This window comes from Calypte anna, chromosome 6 (assembly GCF_003957555.1).
Source record: "Calypte anna isolate BGI_N300 chromosome 6, bCalAnn1_v1.p, whole genome shotgun sequence".
NCBI lineage: Eukaryota > Metazoa > Chordata > Aves > Apodiformes > Trochilidae > Calypte > Calypte anna.
The window spans coordinates 21849692-21870655 of record NC_044252.1 but is presented as its reverse complement, the minus strand read 5'-3'; the positions used below and the strand labels follow the sequence as shown (position 1 = coordinate 21870655).

The 20964-nt window shown below is 40.3% G+C and overlaps 1 protein-coding gene across 7 annotated transcripts in view; it reads left to right on the top strand.

The window, feature by feature from the left end:
- BTRC (beta-transducin repeat containing E3 ubiquitin protein ligase) overlaps window positions 1-20964 on the top strand; it is a 123554-nt gene that overhangs the window by 95868 nt on the left and 6722 nt on the right. For all 7 annotated transcript variants that reach the window (XM_030453029.1, XM_030453028.1, XM_030453024.1 and 4 more), the window contains 9 exons: window positions 2367-2553; window positions 6939-7035; window positions 8553-8690; window positions 9166-9284; window positions 11604-11853; window positions 12548-12666; window positions 16678-16788; window positions 17374-17452; window positions 20746-20939. In XM_030453029.1, the coding sequence (XP_030308889.1) occupies window positions 2367-2553; window positions 6939-7035; window positions 8553-8690; window positions 9166-9284; window positions 11604-11853; window positions 12548-12666; window positions 16678-16788; window positions 17374-17452; window positions 20746-20907 (1262 nt within the window). In that variant the 3' untranslated portion in view covers window positions 20908-20939. The remainder of the gene's footprint in view (window positions 1-2366; window positions 2554-6938; window positions 7036-8552; window positions 8691-9165; window positions 9285-11603; window positions 11854-12547; window positions 12667-16677; window positions 16789-17373; window positions 17453-20745; window positions 20940-20964) is intronic.

Below are 20964 nucleotides of genomic sequence, written 5' to 3'. Positions count from 1 at the left end.
GAGTAAAATTGGCTTAGATTGTTTTCCCAGTACATTGAACAGAATTAAGGTTATTTGAAAAATAACAGCTTAACTGTGTACTTAAGAAACATTGTTCTGTTTCTGAAAAATAAGTTCTCTGCTTAGCATTTCCAAGCTGTTTAGCATTTTTCATGAGGAAGGTCATTTTTGTAAGGGTTTCATGTGTGAAATAACTGAAACATTCTTGTTGGTATGGAGGGCTGAAGGGCTAATCATGTTACACATTAAATTAGCAAAAGCTTTTTTGAAAAGAGAGATTTCTCTTTTTTAAGGAATTGATGTTTTGTTATATTCATGTCTTGGGGAGTTGTGCTGTTCCTAAGAAACAAAATAACAAAACTGAAGTTACAGCCTAACCAACGTAGCTCTCTCCATCCACTTATCATAAGTGTGAGAAGTAGAGGCCAAAACATACTTGGCCAAAACAGTATTTGCTTTTAGTATTTGAAGAGTCTAGGATCAATGCAAATGATGACTGCATTCATGGAAGTGCTTACAACACCTCACTGCTGCAAGATCTGAACTGCAACTAATGATGATCCAGGAAAGGCAGGCGGGTCAGAGGCAGTCATGTGGTGAAGATGACTGTGCCCAGTTGCCCAAGGTGGGGAAGATGGGGGAAATTATATTTGTTTGCCCTACCAAATTGCAGAATTCCTGCAAATTTCATTTCATTGCAGAACATTGTATATCTCTTTGCACAAATTCTATGGAGTCAATCTCAAGTTACCCTCTTCTATTTTTTAAAGAATTTTATATCATGACTGGATAAATCTTTTCAGATTAAATACATAATAAATGCTGCTGATGCTTTTATTTTTGCAGGTTGACATCTAATTTTGCATCTATAAAGATAAGAAATGTCAGGCCTCTTTCTGCACTCTGGTTGTGCATGGTATCAATTCATGTGCTTTTTCTGCATATGAATAGAAGCATAAAATGCTGGGCAGCATGTCTTACCATAAGTATAATATAAATTTAGGATGATTGAAAGGAGCAAGAGGAGAAATGTTGAACTTTCTCATTTTTATGCACTGGGAGATAATCTTGAGATCTTTTAACAAGACCAATGGTCTTTTGTGTCTCATGAACTGTAATAAAAATCAGCTGATTGCACCCAGTTTGGGTTTGCAGAAGCACAGACATGTGACTGTAAAAGTGCACTTACTGCTTTTTCTTTCCCTGTCACAAGCCAGGGCCTGGTCTTTGAGGCTGTTTTTTCAAAAGCAAGAAAAGATGTATTTAACTGTGTCCCAGATGTGAACCAGAGGGAAGATGCATGTAATACCAATCTGCCATGCTTCATTTTTTGGTTGGTCTGAAGATTATGCCTGAGGGACGATGAGGTCTAAACTGCAACTTTCACAAAGCCTCTGAAATTTGACCTGTCAAGTGAGATAATCTCTTGATGGTGTGTCTTACTTGTGAATTAAACAGCCTCACAGAGAAGCTGCATTTATGAAACATCTCATTTGAGAAGCATTTTGTTTTCCTCAAGTCTTGCTGTTGATTAAATTTGAGTGCATAAGGGCACATTTTTACTGAACACATGCATCCATTTAAGAAACGTATCATAACCTTCCCTGGCTAGGGTCCCCAAGCTACACAGACGTTACATCGGGCTGCTCAGTGCTAACCAATGCTAACCAGGTAATGTAAATGTTGCTTTACATTTCACTCCAGCTATGTTGAAACAAATCTTATCCTGGTATTCAGACTAGAAAATATTTGCAAAGTATACTGGTTTTGTGTGTATTTTTCCTCCACCCACTGAAATAAATGAAACTAGCAAACCTGCTTCACTTTCTTTTTACCTAGTCTCTCCTTTCCTCTCGACTTCCATGTGCCTCTGGATATCTTTCCCTCCCCCATGTCTAAAGGTACCACTACCCTTCAGGGCACACATTGGGAATATATATTTTTTTCTTCATTATATTTAAAAGCTACTGCTTTAGCAAAAACAGCTTTTGAGCCATTGGAACATGAGAACAGCTGTAGCAGTGAGATGAGAAATGTTCCTAATATAGAGAGATTTTGGGGGCTGCGTCGCTGAGTTGGAAATGCAATCCATAGAATATCCCCCTAGTGCTAAAACCCATCGAAATAGATTGGAATGACTTCTTGGATTCTTTATTATTTTTAATGACTTGTTGTGTTATATCCAAAGGAAGTTGGAGAACACTGTTCACTCCTGAACTTAGCTGCAAATACTATTCTGTGCATTTGGTCCAGCGCTGCACACAGAAGAGATGGAAGGACAGGGTGTCTTCATACTAGCAAGGGGAGTTTTTTTTAAATTCTGTATCTCCCCAGCAAATAATTATCTATTTTTCTTTCTGTACCAGCTCGAGGATTGGATCACATTGCTGAGAACATTCTGTCATACCTGGATGCCAAATCATTGTGTGCTGCTGAGCTGGTGTGCAAGGAGTGGTACCGAGTCACATCGGATGGCATGCTGTGGAAGAAGCTCATTGAGAGAATGGTCAGGACAGACTCCTTATGGAGGGGTTTGTCAGAGAGGAGAGGATGGTGAGGAAATTTCATCTTTACCTCTTTCTCTCCATTCAGGACAGTAGGTGCTGTGCGTTTCAAACTATATTTGAAGAGGATAATTTAGCATGCTGAAAGATCATGTTGGTTCCAAAACTGACAGTTGCTTAAATAAAAATTCAGAGGTTGAGGAACTAAGACATCATTTGGCTATGCAGATAATGTGGGGGCTTTTCTTCGTCTTCCTCATCTGATTATGCTCTTATCCCACTGTGACAAGCAAGATATGCAGACTGAGATTTTTACACCCAGCTGTCATTCGGTTCAAATTAAGAAGCTGTGTATACCCCAGGGGAACACTGAACTAGTCAGCAGTTCATAGCAGAAGAGCTTTTTTAGGCATGGCAGTGGGGCAACATTTGCTATGAATTAGTTGTTTCCTGATAGGTCTGTTTGTTTTCCTCAGCAGATTTTCACTATTAGATATCTGTTTAATTTTCAAACTGGAAGCTGAGGGTAGGTACCACAGAGAATAGGGGACTTAAGAAATGCAGATAGATTAGTTAATAATAATCTGGAATAGCCTTAATACAGTGTGGGTCTCACTCAAGTTTGAAGCTGCTCTGTTAACATTTCATTAGAACTTTCCCTCTCAGGGGTACATCCTTTAATACATAATTTTCTTTTCCAAGGGTGTCCCTAGGATGTTGGCAGAAAGGAAACTGGGTATGAATATTTCATAAACAAGATAAAAGTGACAGCTCAGGCATTTTGGTTGCTATTAAAAAGAAAAAGATAAAAAGTTGCAAACAAAGACTCCTCTTTTATGGTTAATTTTGTTATACTGTTTGCCTCAGGAAGTAAAGGCAAGTAGATCAAGATTATGAAATATCCTTTAAAAATAAATACTAGTTTGATCTGCTTCCAATAGTGTAATGGTTGTAAAGAGTATAAAATAAACACAAACATGGTAGTGGTAACTTTTGCACTCCTTCTAGTGCCTTTTTCTCTACGGAACTTATATTTTTGCTCTGTATTGTTGAGGTCACAGGATGCGTGAAGAGGTCTTTGAGAGGTTATTTAGTCACTTCTGTTTCCCAAAGGCTGAATCAGGTTTCTCTTAACGTTTGTCTAACTTGTTCTTAAAAACCTTCACTGATGGAGATTTCCCAGACCTTGCCTGGGCAAAGAATTCCACTCTTTTATTAACAGCAATTTAAGAAAGATTTTCATAAAACCTAGACTGTCTTCTTAGCTAGAGTTTGGCAAGTTATATTTAGCCTACACAGGGCAGTTTCTCATTCTCCTTTTGCAGTAATCTTTTCCATGTTTGATCACATGTGTTTTGGATGCACTAATTAACTGTAATCCACTTGTTCTTGTCATTCTTGGTTTTCTCTCTTTAGACTCTCCCCAATTACTTCATTCTTGGGTGATGGGGTAATCAACTGGCTCTCTAGCTTCTGCTGAGGCATTGCCAGAGTTTGGTGGGGTGGGAGGCATTTGTTTGCATGCTGTATGGAGGACACTTCATTTATTGCTTTACAGTTCAATGTGTGCTTTTCTTTACAGTGATATAATACTATCATTAAATTAGTTAAACCTTTCTGTGGAAGTTCTACTAGCCATTATTCCTCACCTTCCTGCTTATGTTGCTATTCAGTGATAAATTTAGCACTTGTCCTTGTTGAATTAGATTCTATTTATTGTTTGGTGTTTATCCATTTTGTCACAAGCATTATGAGTATAATCTTGTCCTCCAAAGTGCCTGTAGCTTCTCCCAACTTTGGTATCATTGGCCAGGTAAGAAATGAACCCCTATTCCATTATGTGTCATTAATAGAAATGCTCAGTAATGACACATCTGGGACAGATGCCATGCAAGATCTCAGTTGCCATCCTGTTTTACAGTGCACCATTGGTAAGCTATGCTTTCCAGCTATTTGTGTGTCCACCCATGGGCGCTACCAAGATCATACTTCTATTGCTACATCATGAGAATAGCCTGTAAGAAGAAATGAGATCAGTTTGACATAGTGTGTTCTGGATTGATTAATGTTGCCTGTTACTTGTAACCTTGTCATCTTCTGGGCATTCATCTGATTGAATATGTGTGCTAGAACTGATAAGTCATCGAAGTTGAGTTGAATGGTTTACCATTTCCTTGGTGGACCTTTTTTTGTTTTTAAATTGCAGGAGCTATATTTGTCTGTTTTCTGTTATGTGGGACTTCCACATCTTCTCAGAGGTCATAGGTGATAGTTCTCAAATTGCTCCCTCCAGATTTTAGAAACAACATTAGCACTGTTTACTAGTCATAGAGACACATGACATTTCCAAAAAGAAAAAGCGGTTGGAAAACTCTGCTTCTCCTCTCAAGGGACAGTCACACCTGCACTTCTTCAAGCTTACACTGTGTCCTGGAGGTTGCTTTGACACAACAGCAGGAAGTTCTGCCCTGTCTTTCAGATTGCCATCTGATTAGCTCTAGAAGAGAGAACTGTAGGTATGGTGGGGTGGTTAAGAGAAAGAGACAAAAAATACCCAGTGTAATTTCATTTCTGCCATACAGAATCTTATAGCTTGTAATCAGTGCTAACTCTGCATGGCACAAGAGGGTGACTAACTGAATGATTCAGAATGGTAGGTGCCTGACTGGTGTTTTTTTACAGCTCCTCACTTTGCACATGCTTCCTGATTTCAGCATCTGCAGAACATGGTTTACAACAGAAAGCCCCAGTTCTACAGCACAGTAGGTTTTGCTGACAGCTTGTCAGGGAGTAGTAAGGGTTACATAGATGTAGAGAGATACAAAACAGAAGCCAAAAATCTGGGCATGATAATGTCCATCTGACTATTTGATTGAATTGGCCAGTCATCAAAACCTGCAAACAATAGTTCATTTTATCCCAGACTTACAGTCCAGTGGCCACCGGGATGCTCTGGAAATTCCAAGCAATCTTTTAGATTAACTGTAAACAACTGGCTCTACATGCAGCAAGGCAGGGCTTGTAGGTAGCAACAAGACTTTATTATGTCAGCTTGTAAAGTTGAAAACAACAGACAGGTTTTCGGGCACACAGGCTTGTGTACAAATTGTTGTAAACCTATCCTGAGTCTTCCAGGATGTGTCCTAGGTATTTTGGGTGTCTCCAAACCACTTTTCTTCTCCCCAGGCCAATAATTTAAATTTTTTTGTATGCTTCTCTAGACTGGATCACAGTAAATAGGCAACCATCCAGTTAGTGGTTTGCCTGTATCCAATGTGTCCCTTCTTCTCATCCATTTGTCTCCATATGAGTGGCTGCTAGTCACTATGTTTGAAGACTCAGATGATTTTTCTGTCCAAAGTGAAAAGTACCTTTCATTCAAGACATACTTTAAGTACCTTATTTAAAGAATTATCAGAAGTCTGCTTCTTGAGCATTTGCTGTTTTGATCGTTCAGTCCTATTTCTCACTACCACCTTGTATTTGGTTCACTGATGTGATTTCCGTAGTTCTGGTACATCAGGGCAGTTAATGTACAGTCTCTCAAATGAGCCTTGAGATGTTCTGTATGGGAAGGACAAGAAAGAAATGCACAAGGAAGTGTTGAACAATTAATTATGCCATAATGGAGCAAGGAAGGGAACAATGTAGATCTGGCCCAGTGTAAACTCTGTGCCTCTGATGCCAGGATTACACTCGGAGGCATTTGTGCCTCTTTGCATTTTGTGAGGCATGTTGCCAGACAGAACAGCAGTTAGTACGCCCATGGTGGGGTTTACTAGCTTCCACACCGTGTTTGGTGGCTTCTTAACTTCAGGATGAGGAATTAAAGTTTTTTACACAGCAGGTAGTGATTGCTGTTTACAGATGATTTTTTTTTTTGTAGCAAAAATCTAGCTTGGGATATGAGTATTCCAAATCAGTGTTGAAATGAGAGAGACACCACTAATCACTTGTTGCTTACCAAAATACAGTAGCAGGAGTAAAATGTACCAAAACTGATAATGTTTCTTGTAGTGCAGATAAAAGCTAGCTTTGAATGCTTTGAGTTTGAGGGTTCCTTGGTTTCTTTCATTTTCTTTTTACACTTTATTTTAAAGGTGACCTCTACCATGGGTATGTGTATTGTGAGGATGAGCCATTCTCACCTCCTACTGAGTTGAGTGGGCTCATGTCCATAGTAGATGATATATTTCGTTTCCCTGAGTCACTAGGCACGGATTTTTCCTGAGTATTTCAGTGTCAAAATGCAACACTGATATGTTGCACTGCAAACAAACACAGAACCACCCCATTTTGCTGAGTAAATTGTTTGAATGTCAATCTGTCTCTGCTTTTCAACAGTGGTTACCCATTTGAAAGATAACAGAAGGATCTTCCTCCAAAACGCTGAAACATGATTTGTGTTCAATAGGAATGTTCTTTGTCTTCTAGGGGACAGTATCTATTTAAAAATAAACCTCCTGATGGGACTGCACCACCCAACTCCTTCTACAGAGCACTTTACCCAAAAATTATACAGGACATAGAGGTAAGAAACATTCTTCTGATGTAGTGTTTGGTCTTTAAAAAAAAAATCTCCATTATTTGTTTGTGATGCTGAAATACTGATATTTTGTTCTAAGCTCAACATGATCCAGCAATGTGTACTTGCAGCCCATAAAGCCAACCATATCCTGGGCTACATCAAAAGTAGCCTGACCAGCAGGTCAAGGGAGGTGATTCTCCCCCTGTACTGCACTCTCATGAGACCCCACCTGAAGTACTCTTTCCAGTTCTGGAATACCCAACACAAGAGGGACATGGTGTTCTGGGGAGCAAGTCCAGAGGAAGGCCATGAAGATGATCCAAGGGCTAAAGCACCTCTCCTATGAGGACAGGCTGGGAAAGTTGGGTCTGTTCAGACTGGAAAAGACTGAGACCTTATAGCGGCCTTCCAGTACATGAAGGGCATCTACAGGAAGGCTGGGGAGGGACTTCATACAAGAGCATGCAGCGATAGGACAAAGAGTAATGGTTTTAAACTGGAAGAGGATAGATTTAGGTTAGACATTAGGAAGAAATTATTTAGTGTGAGGGTGGTGAGACATTGGAACAGGTAGCCCACGTTGTGGATGCCTCACCCCTGTTCAAGGCCAGGTTGGATGGGGCTTGAGCAATCTGGTCTAGTGGGAGGTGTCCCTGCCCCTGCAGGGCATCTGGAACTAGATGATCTTCAAGGTCCCTTCCAACCCAAACCATACTGTGCTGTAATTCTATAATGAAATATTTCATTAAATCTGAAGTGTCTTGGCTGTCCAAGGTTTGTAGGTCCAGGATGGTTATATAAAGTCCCAGGCTTTGCTGCTTCTTTAGACAGAGGATAAGTTGGATTGGTCAGTGAGCAGTTTTTAGATGGAGTCTCAACACCTTGCATGTCAGATATCACAGCAGCTATGTACCATCTTGATTTTCTCATATCCACAGTACCTTTGCTTCACCTAGTGCAGGTGACAACTGAGATGTTACAGAGAAATATCTGCAACTGAGACAAGGAGAAAGTGCATTGCTAACAACTGCAATCCTAAAACCCAGGGAAACAGGAAGCAGCTGAGCATGATTGTGTTGTTCCTAGTGTGAGCAAAATACTGTGTTCTGGTAGTTTCCTAATGGCAAAGGGGGTGCTCAGCTACCATTGTGATGTCTGTACAAGCACTTAGCTAGAGCCCAATTGGGATTTCCTCTTCATTTGTTTAGTCATTGGGTCACGGTGGTGGTAGTGGAGATATTAAAGGTCAGAGATAGAAAAAAGCCTTAAAGTTGCTTCTACCTCACCATTCCACAGAATCACTCTGGTTGGAAAAGACATTGAAGATCATCAAGTCCAACAACTAACCTAACTCTGCTGAGTCCTGTGCTAAACCATGTCCCTAGGGACAGTTATGTCATTGTATGGTTTTTTTGCAGGAAAAGCATGAAGAAAAGTATTTGCTGTGTTCTCAAGCAAAAAAGAGGAGATAGTTCTGTGCTTTGTTTTTACTTCTCTTTTGTCTCCTGTCTCTCCTCAAGACAATAGAATCAAACTGGCGTTGTGGAAGGCACAGTTTACAGAGGATCCACTGTCGAAGTGAGACAAGCAAAGGGGTTTATTGTTTACAGTATGATGATCAGAAGATAGTAAGTGGCCTACGAGACAACACTATTAAGGTAAGAATGAGAATGCTCAAAAACAGCATGCTAATGACACTCAATGTCTGTTTTGTAAATAATAGTGTCCTAATTTCAGTGACACCTACTTAATCTCTTGTTAGTATTCTAGCCCTCTTCCCCCACTGCACACCTGTGCAGCACATAAGCCTCTTTTATGTAGCAAGAGGGGCAGCGTTCTTGTACAGACAGATACCAGTAGCAGAGTTTTTGTCAATCATTTATTACTGTCTGTGTAAGAACAGTGCCCTGTACCCTGATGAGAAGAGTAGAAACAATGATTGAGTAAAGTCAGTGGTATCAGATATTAATGTATTGCACCACACCTTCTAGAAGACTCTACAGGTGCTACTAATGGTATTCTAACTGACCTGTCGTTGATGTATTGTATTAAAGAACAAACTAGTCAAGCCAGTAGATGCTGAATGATGAAAACCTTACTGAACTGTCTCGTTTTGAATGTTTGCTATCTTAGATCTGGGATAAGAATACATTAGAATGCAAGCGAATTCTCACCGGACACACAGGTTCTGTCCTGTGCCTCCAGTACGATGAAAGGGTGATCATTACTGGATCTTCAGACTCAACAGTCAGGTGTGTACTTAAGATTCAGAGCTTTCTGTTTGTCTATAAGATTTTTGCCTTGCTAGCTGTCAAAATGGTCTTTTTCTTAGATGTGTGCCATTCAATTAGTTCTGTGTGAAGTAGTTCAGCATATTTGTTCAGGAGTGTACTGTCCTTGTTTATCAGATGTCCATGCAGATGACTGTCAAGGAGAAATGAGAACCTAAGCAAAGGCCAGTCAATATCAATATAACTTAGGAAGGCCATCTGGCATTTCACCAAGGTTTTGCATATTATGACACTCCTTGAGAATGTTTTAAATTCTCCCTGAGAATAACCTTTTTTTAAAGCTGATAGAAGTTTTTGAAGCAATTGTGAAGCTTTAGTCATCCATTTTCACTTAATTTTAACAAAAGTTCTTCTGTGACTTTTAATTAAATTTCAACATGACGTCATTTCAGTCAGTCTTTCTCACCTTGACTTCCTTCCAGTCTCCAGCAAAAAGCTGGACATCTCGAGTCAGCATTTGTGCATATTGTGCAGACATGAAGTCCACGAAGCATATTAGAGGATCCCAGAGAGTGTAAGACCTGTAGGCATATGCGAGTTAGTGACTTGCAATCTGAACTTGGATGTGAAGGAGCAGATCTGTCTTGTTCGTGTTCTTATCAATTCTCTTCTTGTCAGAGTACATACAGTGCCCATGCAGTGAAATTACAGACCGTGAAAAGCAGTGTCAGTGGCCTTTTCTGGATCTATTAGCTTGTGTTCATATGACTGCAAGCTCCTAATGGTTATCACCATGCCTGCATGTAAACTACCACTGTTAAGCTAATAACCATTAAATTTAGTTTCTGACACGCAATGCATGCTGTCTTGTGGTGCTGCTACATTTTGGGGTTCTATCATTAGTAGTAATCCAGAATTCTGGCAACACTGCCTGCCTGAAGACACTGTGGGAAATTCTAAACAGATCACAAAAGGAGAGACTGATTTCTGTGACAAGAACTATCATCTTCCACAACAGGCCATGCAGGCCAAATCACAGACTGGCTACTTGCCCAGACATACTTTGTTTCCCACTGTATCTATAAATGCTTTTGCAAACCCCAGAGGCAGGTAGGATGCAGCACTTTTTTCTCTTAGTCTCCTCAGGAAATGGGGCTTCATCCAATAGACAGTACAGATGGGGTCTTAATGCTTCTGAGATCTCAGGGATGCACTTGTCCGAAGAAGTCAGTAGGCCTCCAGCTCCCATTCAGTTTGCCAGTCCTCTTCTGCAAACTGCTTGTATGTTAATGGCTCAGGTCTTTAGTCTGGGAGCTTTTCTCCTTTGCATTTTGTAATTGGAATGTGGTTTTCTTTCTCATTTATAGTCCATAAGTTGATACACTTCAGCCTCCACAAGTTAGAAAATAAGACATTAGAAGTCTTTCTCACATCTTGCCTTTTCTTACTGCTCACCTTATTGGCAGAGGAAAATTTTAACTTCCACAATGGCTGATGTGCTTGATGATGCAGCCATTTTCTGCTCTCACATAGTGTGAGTGTGCCAAAAGAAATCTCTTTATAGAGGGTAAAAGAAGTTTGCCAACAAAATAGTCTAAAAGAAACATTTTTAAGGCTTAAAGTCTTCATTTTAAGTCCTAGAAGTTCTGTATGAAGCTTTTGTCTAACTTTCATCTTAAATTATCTTTGAGCTGAAACAGTTGGTTCCAATAGCATTAAATTGACATAAATGCTCTGTCTTAATTTGGGTATTCAACACATCCCTGGAATGTCACTGTGCACCAGATGCACTGCAGGGTAAATGCAATTCATGGTGCAACTTACAGCAGTTACTTTTATTTGTTTGAAAAGCAATATCTTATCTTCTGCTTCTGTATAAATTATCCTTTGAGTTGATAGTCCTATGGGACTAATCAAAAATTAAACCTGTCACTGAGCTTGCTTCTCCCCAGGTCATGATTAAGTACTCAATGACTGGAAATGGAGTGTGTGGTAGGCTGACACAACCAGGAAACATCAGTCTTTAAGGCCATCCATCTCATACCTTAGGCACAGAATTCCCTTCATTAAAGAACACTTCTTTCCTGACTGGGTTATTTTTATGTTGTTAACTGCATTGCAGGGTTTTTTGCTGCTGGACTGTCTCAATGTTTGCATAATCAACAGGTTTATTAAATACACCATTCAGTGAACTATTTAATAGATGTAGATATAGCTTGTAGTGTTTGCTTCTCTAATATTGCTAGAGAGTAAATTACTTTTCCTTGTCCCTCTCTTGCTCTGCGGAAAATCCAGCTTACAGTTTTTTAACCCTCTTTGGTTTGAAATTTGATACTGCAGGGTGTGGGACGTGAATGCAGGCGAGATGCTGAATACACTGATTCATCACTGCGAAGCAGTGCTGCACCTCCGCTTCAACAACGGCATGATGGTGACATGTTCCAAAGACCGTTCCATTGCTGTGTGGGACATGGCTTCACCAACAGACATCACCTTGAGGAGGGTGCTAGTGGGGCACCGAGCTGCCGTCAACGTAGTGGACTTTGATGACAAGTACATTGTATCAGCATCAGGTGACAGAACTATAAAGGTGAGGTGTTTCTGCGGCTTTTTTTTTTTTTTTTTTTTTTGCAACACTGGGGTATTTAATAAACAAGATCAGTGTCTAGACAGGGAAGATGGTCCTTGGTGATTATAGTACGGTTTTTCTTTTAAAAGCAGTGTTCTTCTGCTGCTTGTTTCTACTTGTCCTTCCTCTGTTGAGCTGGTGCAACTTGCTTAAAGAGCTGTATGGCAAAGAAGATCCAGGTACCGATGCAGTTGAAAAAGAACTTCTTTCCTGTGTTCTTTTTCAACTTCACTGCTTCCATAATCTATTTCAGCATCAGTCACTCAGTTGTCAGAGGGCAGCATGGGGGCAAAAGTGAAGGTGAGTGGATAGGATTCACTTAAGCGTTAACTTCAGCATGAAAACTGAGGGAAATCAAGATGAGTGTAAACTAAGTCATGGCCTGAGGTTGCTAAAGCTTGATAATGTAAGCTAATTCTTGTACAGTGTGGCAAAAATCTTCCATGTACAGTGGCTAAAGCTGCTAACAGCTGCAGACTATAGTCACAAGTCATCAGAGGGGTAATTTTGTTAACAATAACATCTTCAGTTAAAAGCGTTCTGGATGCACCTAGATACCTAGATCTGCACCTAGATCTGGTAGCACACAGATACCAGCTTTTGTTAGTCTCAATAAATTTGTCTCTGTGTTGTTCCCTCCCCCTTCCTGTCGCAGGTATGGAACACAAGTACCTGTGAATTTGTGCGCACCTTAAATGGCCACAAACGAGGCATCGCGTGTCTGCAGTACAGAGACAGGCTGGTAGTGAGCGGCTCTTCAGATAATACTATCAGGTGAGAAACACACTCCCTGTTGCAGAGTTCTGTGCAAGCACGTTGTCTCTGATGCCCTGGGATGTGCAGAAGTTAGGCCATGGAAGTGCTCTGTACCCTTGTTGTCTTGGAAAAATACTTTTTTTGGTATAGAACATTGGGAACTACTAGAAAGAGAGATGAGAAGCAAGGTTTACCATATTGTCTTTCATCCTCTGTATTTCAAGAGTCTCATACCAATCAACAAGTTGCATTACTCTGACAATTCTGGTATATGAAAGAGCTAGCAAGTACTACTTTTTGTGATGTCCTCTTGTGATATTTTAATTGGGCTATGTGTCAAGTTAAAGGGGTCAGATTTGCAGTAAGAGGCATTTAATCCTCTGCAGAAATCCTCCTGGGCTCTCGCCAAACTCTTCTTGTGGTACTTGGCACCTGGTTAAGTTTGGAACAGCTGTTTTAGAGCATGAAGTTCAGTTTGCTGCCTTTTGCAGTTCTTCAGCTGCCCTGGTTGCAATCTGAGATTTAACTCCTTCTGGTGTCATGAGCCAGGATTTCTCCTTACATCCTGCAGCTGCTCGCAGAGGGATGTCCTACTAATCTTGGTGTGTATGGAGCAAGCTTGCACAGCAGTGTACTTGTATCTTTGTCACTGCTTTAAATAATTGCCTGCCTTCTTATAAAACTTGAAAGCTGAGCAGTGTAAGCAGAAGCTCCTCACTTTGCATGTCAGTAATAATCTTTTGCTTGACATTTTGGGGTCATTGTGCCAGATTTTAGTATAGGGCTGTCTGACCAATCAGAGAGAAAAAGTATTACAGGCATTGTGTCAGGGTAGCACCACTTATACATGATAACTCCAGCACCTGGAAAAGAAAAAATTAACTTTCTGCAATTGTACTATAAAACTTGTACAATTAGGATTATTGTAAGAAATATTACAGCAGTTAGGGAAGGATCTAGAATATGACTTGCAATGCTATTAGATGTCAAGATAGTGATAACGCTGAAGAGGAATAAAGTTACTTTTATGTTTACAATGGACAAAATCCCTAGCTGACAGATAAATTGTGCTAGAATTTGAGGAATGTTGGCTGTGAATCTTAATGGAAATCAAGTTTGGGACCAGTGTGGGCAAGGCAGAGGACTTACCTGGTCACATTATTTCCTCCCAGCAATTAGCAGAGGGCAGAAGTCAGTGGAAGAGTGATTAAGAAAGGGCAAGTTACTAAGTCATCTTTGTGGCTAGCTTGGTGCTTTGTATGTTTTATTTTAATCCACTGTAAAATGCCAGATGTTGTTTGTTAGCCTTTAGTAGAGGCTGCCTCCTGATACATAATTTGAAATTTGTTGTTCCTTACTTATAGGGAAACTATTTTTTCCCAGATGACTCTGATTTCAAGTTTTGCAACTGTAAATATAAGGACGTGAAGTAGCTGAGAAATCAGTGTCTTTCTTCTATAGGAAAACTTGATGTGTTAAATATTATTTAGTTTTTGGTTTCAGCCAGAAATTTCACCAGTGTAAGAGGAAACAGCTACATTGGCATCACTATCATTCTACCAATTTCCATCTCACGGAAACTGGCCCATAAAGTTTAATCCAATCACTTCAGTAGCTTAGTGCTATGGCCTAAGTTCTCCATTGTTCAGTTCTACAGAAAAGTGTGGTATGGGGGGAAAAATATAATTTAGAGCAAGAAAATAGAATCAGATTACATCATCTTGGGTTAATTTTTAAACAAGTGGTTGATTTGGATGTGTGTATGCAACTTCCACTTTGTGCAGACATTGGGAATTTAATACTGAACTGTTTAGACAACAGCGTTCTCTCTTGGAGATGGGGATTCAGGCTCACCTGCCTTATGTACATATTCAAGCTCTGCCAGGACTTCAACTGAATTAATGGCTGAGATAATTGAAGACTTCCCTCTACTTCCAGAAGTTCCCCCAAAGCTATATGAAGGAAGAGTGGCAGTAGTTCTGACTGCATACACTTCAGAGTGAATTGTTTTTTCCAGTTAGTTCTCAAGCCTTAAGAGCAGCCCACTTACTATTTGGTCCTTTAAATATATAAAGTAGAAAGTTGATAAGGTTATCAAATCTGGAAGGTATCCTTGGCACCAATTCTTCTAGGAGAATCTGCTCTTGCATAGCAGTTGTCCCTTTTATACATAAAAGCCCATTCCCCACATGGCCAGGGATAGGATCATCTCTTCTAATCCCATTCAGATTCAGGTTAAACCTCAAAATGGCACCCGAGAATGCGTGCCTGAGTTAGTGTGATGCAGCTCCCAGAGCTGCTGGCAATCTCAGGATTGATGGCAGGAAATGGAAACGCATGGCACGAATGTTTCTGGCACACGATTGCTCTGCACCAGTTCATTTCTGGCATCGTCCATCCTGTTTATGGTCCTTGAGAGACTTAATGCTTTCTCACCAGAGTGCCTTTGGCTGACATTTGCCATGGAGTTGCCTCCTCTGCCCTTGACTGTTGTGCTAGTAGACATGTGAAAGCTACTGTGATCTTCAGACTCCTGAAAGATCATTCCTGAAAGATCACCTTTATGGACTGAAGATTCATCTTGGCCTCAAATGCGTACATAAACAAATTCTTTCACAGTTCTACCATGTTGTCTTCCTCTGTTGTCCAAAGTGAGAGCAGTTTGTGGTGGCAGGGCAGCTGCGGTCATTATCCACCAACCTGGGGTCTGGATTATTCTGTGGGGGACCTCAGGAGTAAAATATATGTGGACAATTTATCTCTTTGTCTCCTGACTCCTTTCTTTTTGGCTAGAGCCCTTCACTACAGTGCTGCTTCAAGATGTCGCACCCAGAGAAATTCCATGAACCACACTTATTTCTCACCACTGTGAAGTTCATGTCAGTCTGGACACTAATTGAACAAGCATTTAAGAACATTTTTTACTTTCTTTCTTTCAGCTGTCTGCCAGAGAGCCGTGGCAGATACGAAAAGCTATTAAAAGATTTCTGTAAGATCAGAGCATGTCTCAGCCAGAGGTAGAACAACTCTAGACAATACATGTTAAAGAATTTCAGTTCATGTAGGCAAATATCTTTCTTATCCATGGTAACTGGAAGTCAGAAGGGCTGTCAAAAGTATGGAAAGAAAATACACTTACTTCGTAACTGTTTTGAGTGTTTCTTAAGTATTTTTTAGGCTAGTGTGCAAGCATTAAAATTATTGCACTTTAGTTTATTCTCCATGCTAAAAATCCTTCACAAAGCTCAAAGCTCTGGGATGTTTACAGCTGAGAGAATAACATATTGCTGGGTCTCTTATTGGGATACTATGTACTGGTGCCAGAACCTTTTAAAAATATTAGATTATTAGAAATAGCTAGCAGAGAGCCATAGGAATTATTTGTGGTCAAGATTAAAATGCAATACAAAGTAATAAACATGGAGTGCCCATTTTAGCTTATGCATAAGGTGCCTAGGTTACAGAGTAAACATACCTTCAGTGGGAGAAATTACAAACAAAAAGGAGTTGTTAATTCTTGTACCTTTCTCCATTGTATTGATGTCTTAATTTGTCTGATGGTAGTCTCCAGATCAGAAATAGGCATGTAGGGGTACAAAAGGGGCATGTGTCCTGTGAAGGGGATCTTAGTGATTCCAACAAGCTGCAAAGAGGATTGTTAAGTCTCCCTCTCTTCATGTCTTAAAATGAGGGAGGTTCATGAAAAATCAACTTCAGTAAAATAAAATTGTGAGGACCATTCTGAAGAGAACTGTGAGATATCCTGTGTTACTAGAGCAGTAGATACTAAACAAAACTGGTCTTTACATTTTTTGATCTTTGACTCCCTTTCCCATATGATACTGTAACATAACAGGGTCATGTATGAAAGGATGCATCTGCCTAACCAGGGAAAAGGAGTGATGGATGTAGATTGTTTATTCTTTGTTGTTTCATCATGATCTTTATTTCCAAGCTTATATTAACTACAAGCAGATGGCAATGATCAGATATTAAAAATTCTACATTCTTCTTCCTGCTCTCTTCTAGGCTGTGGGATATTGAGTGTGGGGCATGTTTACGAGTACTGGAAGGCCATGAAGAGTTGGTGAGATGCATACGCTTTGATAACAAGAGAATTGTCAGCGGGGCATATGATGGGTGAGGCTGTCAGTGCAGTCATCCTTACATCTTCCTCTCTGTCTCAGTGTCTCACATCCCACTTTGTTGTGACTTTATAAGTACGAAGCAACTGGTCTGTCATACCAAAAGGACCTTTTCATGGCCAGTAGATCAGGACCATGCTACAAAATATATCTTCTTTTCATCTTTTGGTACAAATTCAATGTGTGTGGTCTACTTGAGCTTGTAAGAATATCTGAGTAACTCAACCTGAAACCTCTTATAGCTGAACCACTGGCAAGAACAATTTTTCCCATGTGTGTTTATGTCTTCTTGACTATTTGCCATTACAGACAATGTGTCTGCACTCCCACATCTTTCTCTTAGTTCACCTGCTTTTTAGGTGGTTTACTGTGTTGACACCATATATTTTTCTCCCATTAAGCTCTGTAAGCTTTACAAAGGGGAAATGCAAGAACCAGGTCACAAGAACAGAAGAATTGCTATAATTTTCCTTCAACTGGTGTATTAGCTAAACTGTACTAGCAGTTAATTTTTTTCTGTGAGCACTTGCTCTTTTCTCTTTAACAGAGCCGTGGTGTTTGTCTGTTTTTTCACTACTAGGAAAATTAAAGTATGGGATCTTGTGGCTGCTTTAGACCCCCGTGCTCCAGCAGGGACTCTTTGCCTACGAACACTTGTGGTAAGAGTTTTTGGTATAGGGGTGGTGTTGGGAGCAGAAAAGTGGGTTTGATCAGGGCTATCACGAGCCATGAAAATTCAAGTCAGTTTAGCCCCAGTCTGCAGGAGCTAGAAATAATTTCTAGGGTTCTGGCTTCTTTGGGTGTCCAACTTCAATGTTGCATGCTATAAAGCATTAAGATTTAGAAGCTGTGGAGGATTCATTCACTTTATAACAGTTTCATACTGTGACTTGAATTTAAGTACTAAATCAGTTTTTGAGAGTTGTCCTTCTCGGATTCTGTGTGCCAGTGGCTTTCTTTAACCTGTGTTTACCTAATTATGTAGTAGTAAATTGTCTAGGTTAGTGACATGAAATTCCTTAAAGAAAAATAGTACATTCGAAATTTGAGGAACAAGAACAAAAGCACCCTTGGGATTGCTGTTAATTGGCTTTTTGGGTGTTTAAGGAAAGAGAAGGTAAGGACTGAAACAAACAGTGAAATTGCATCATCCCTAAACAGAAACTACTTCTTTCATTCTGTCTGTTGCAGTTCTGATGATGGTGTGGTTAGTGTTATTGTGTGAGTGTTAACAACATTCACAGTTATGCTTAACAGTACCTCTGCACGGGTCTTAGAATAGTATGGAGAGATAGTGAGAAAAATACCAGTACTGCCAAGGGCATGAGGTGGTTACTAAAAGCATTCCTCCTTCATATTTACCCAAAACTTGCACTGTTCTGCTCCAACAGCACTTGCCCTGGGGATAAAGGAAGATTTCAATCTAGTACCAAATTCTCATTGGAAAAGAAGTACTAAATTTAATTTTTTTTTAGATAAGAAATATTTGGGTAGTCTTGGAATTGGGATGTGTTAAGCCATTTCCTGCTGTGACAAGGTGACTGTAGTCTGTGCTGTAAACCAAGGTCATCCCAAGGCTGGCTGATTCTCTAAAAACCTGTTTGCTTCTCACCAGTTGAGCTTCTCTAGCTGACCTTCTGCACACTCATCAACCACCTGAATTGCTACCATTGCTATAGATTGCACTGAAGTATTTTCCTTCACATTTGGCACAGGCTGTGAGGGTTACTGTGACTCAGCTGACAGGCAGTAGATCATTAAGCCATGCTAACTCTTTTCCAATCATGTATTTAGACGATAAGCTGCAGAGTAAGAGTCCATGAGAGTCTTGGATGCCTGCAGGTACTATGTTGAAAAACCTTCTTGTTAGCCAAATAGAACTGCAAATAGTTTCATGGCTGAAATCCAGAAAAAAACCTTTGCCCAATTGCAAGCTATGGAACAACTCTGTGCTTACAAGCACATATCCTCAGAGTCTAAGACTTCAGCTTGGTATTAGCAGTGTTCCTTCTCCAGCCTGAGACAAATGTGTATTTTGTAACCTGTAGACTTAATTTAACTGGTGTGATTTCCTCTGCATTTTCCAGCAGTGGACAGCCAAAGTGTCCAGCTAATTATGTTGTAAATCAGAAGCGGTGGGATGGAAACACTGTAGGAATCTCAACACGTGGGTACTCATAAATCCCCACTTGATAGCAATGGAGGGGGCCAGAAGAGGGGAGGCAGGGGAGGCTGTTGTGGTGCTTTTAGGACTTTCCATGTTGATGACAACAGGGTGTCCTTATACCTGCTTACCCATGGTTTGTTTTTTTTCTCTTCCCTCGGCCTTCAAAATTAAACCTGGCTGCACAATGAACATCGTGAGTCTCCTGCTGCTCATGTTCAATTTTCAAACAGTAGGAGGAAAGTGCACACATAACAAATGCTTACTGCATGCCAGGTCCCTTTCAGTTCTGTCTTCTGTTAGCTGGAACAGAGGCCACATGAATCTGACAGAAGCTTTCCAGGTGCAGAATAAGCACACAGCTCAGCTTTCCCTGTGAGGTACAGGTCCATGTGGCCTCAGCTTAGGGTGTGCAGTCTGCTTATTGCCACTGCAGCAGTAAGGACAGGGACTGTGTGGAACTCCTAGGACAACCTCACTTAGGCTACAGTGACTTGGGAGAAACAAGGGAGTTTCAGAAACAGGCTTTGGAAGGAGCAGTCCCTCAGTGAATTTGGCTACTGTAGTGATATTTTTTAACAAAAACTTCACTGATGTGACAGACTCTTGAAAAACATTTCTCTTGGAGTAGAGGAGAGGAGAGGATAAAAACCCGTAAGATGGGTTTCAAGACAAATTTGAATTATGGTTGTAAGGTGAGAAAGGTTCCAGTGACTGTACCTTTTTAAAATTTTTTCTTAAAACTAAAATCTGAATTGTGTCTGTGTATTTTCAGTTAATTTTAATTTTAAAATGCAGAGTTTCAATTTAAAGCGGCTCTTGTGCTTTGCAAACTGAGCTGAATTTTTGTAGTCCTCTGCCTTCTCATATATTAGGTAACAATTCTTGTTTGTCTAAATGTTTGAGAAACTTGTATTTTCAGTACTAAAGTATTTTCAAGCATGTTTTGTTCCTGACCCTGTTTCTTACAACATGGGAGCACTAAAGAGAAATGTGTATTAATAGAAGAAATAGGGCTCACTCTACTTGCATGGTTTCATTTCTTTTCTGACCACTCTTCTGCTCACTCTTGCAGCAGTGCAAGCACCAAGAAAAAATAGGCAACACAAAAGAGAAAGCATAGTGGATTTGCTCTGTGATATTCAGGATCTTACCCGTTACTGCCTGTTAATTACAGCCTGAACTCTGGCCAAATCGTCATGCCATTTCCACTCAGCCTCAGAGCAGAATGCAAACTGCTTATAAGGAATGCTCTTTCTAGTTCATAATTTTAGAACTGCTTAAGAGAATTATAACTGTCGTTGGACTTTACCACAGGGCCCTTAGTGTCCTCCGTTGTTAAGCTCATTCCTCCTTGGTAGTGGCAATGGTGCCAAGTCTTGAATGCAAAGTTCTCGTCTCCCCCCATGTAACCTACTGCATCTGGAAATGCTGTAATTTTGGGAAAGAGGAACAAGGAATGCAGTACCCCCATCAGCCTCACGAGACTGAATTGTGAAGGGAGCTTGATTTGTTCTGCACAATGCGTGACCAGTAATGGGATTTAAGGAGTAACAGGATAGCTGTAATGTAGACTTCGTGCGAGCCAAGTACTGAGATATGGCAAGCCCTTTTCACTGAAAGAGGGTTGAATTTATGCTATGTGATGGCAATGCACAGTATGTCATCTGGGGTTTACTGAGAAGTGAATGTAACACTAGAAACCAAGCCCAAGTTCATCTTCTCTGCTCCATCCCAGGTGCCAGCAAGTTTGTGAATTAACATGCTGTGTCTCTCAATTGCATTTAGGAGCATTCTGGAAGAGTCTTTCGACTTCAGTTTGATGAGTTCCAGATCGTCAGCAGCTCACATGATGACACCATCCTCATCTGGGATTTTCTGAATGACCCAGCTGCTCAAGCAGAATCTACTCGTTCCCCGTCCAGAACGTACACCTACATCTCAAGATAAATAACACTACACTGTACCTCACACTCGCACAGGTAAAAAAATTTAAAAAAAATAAAA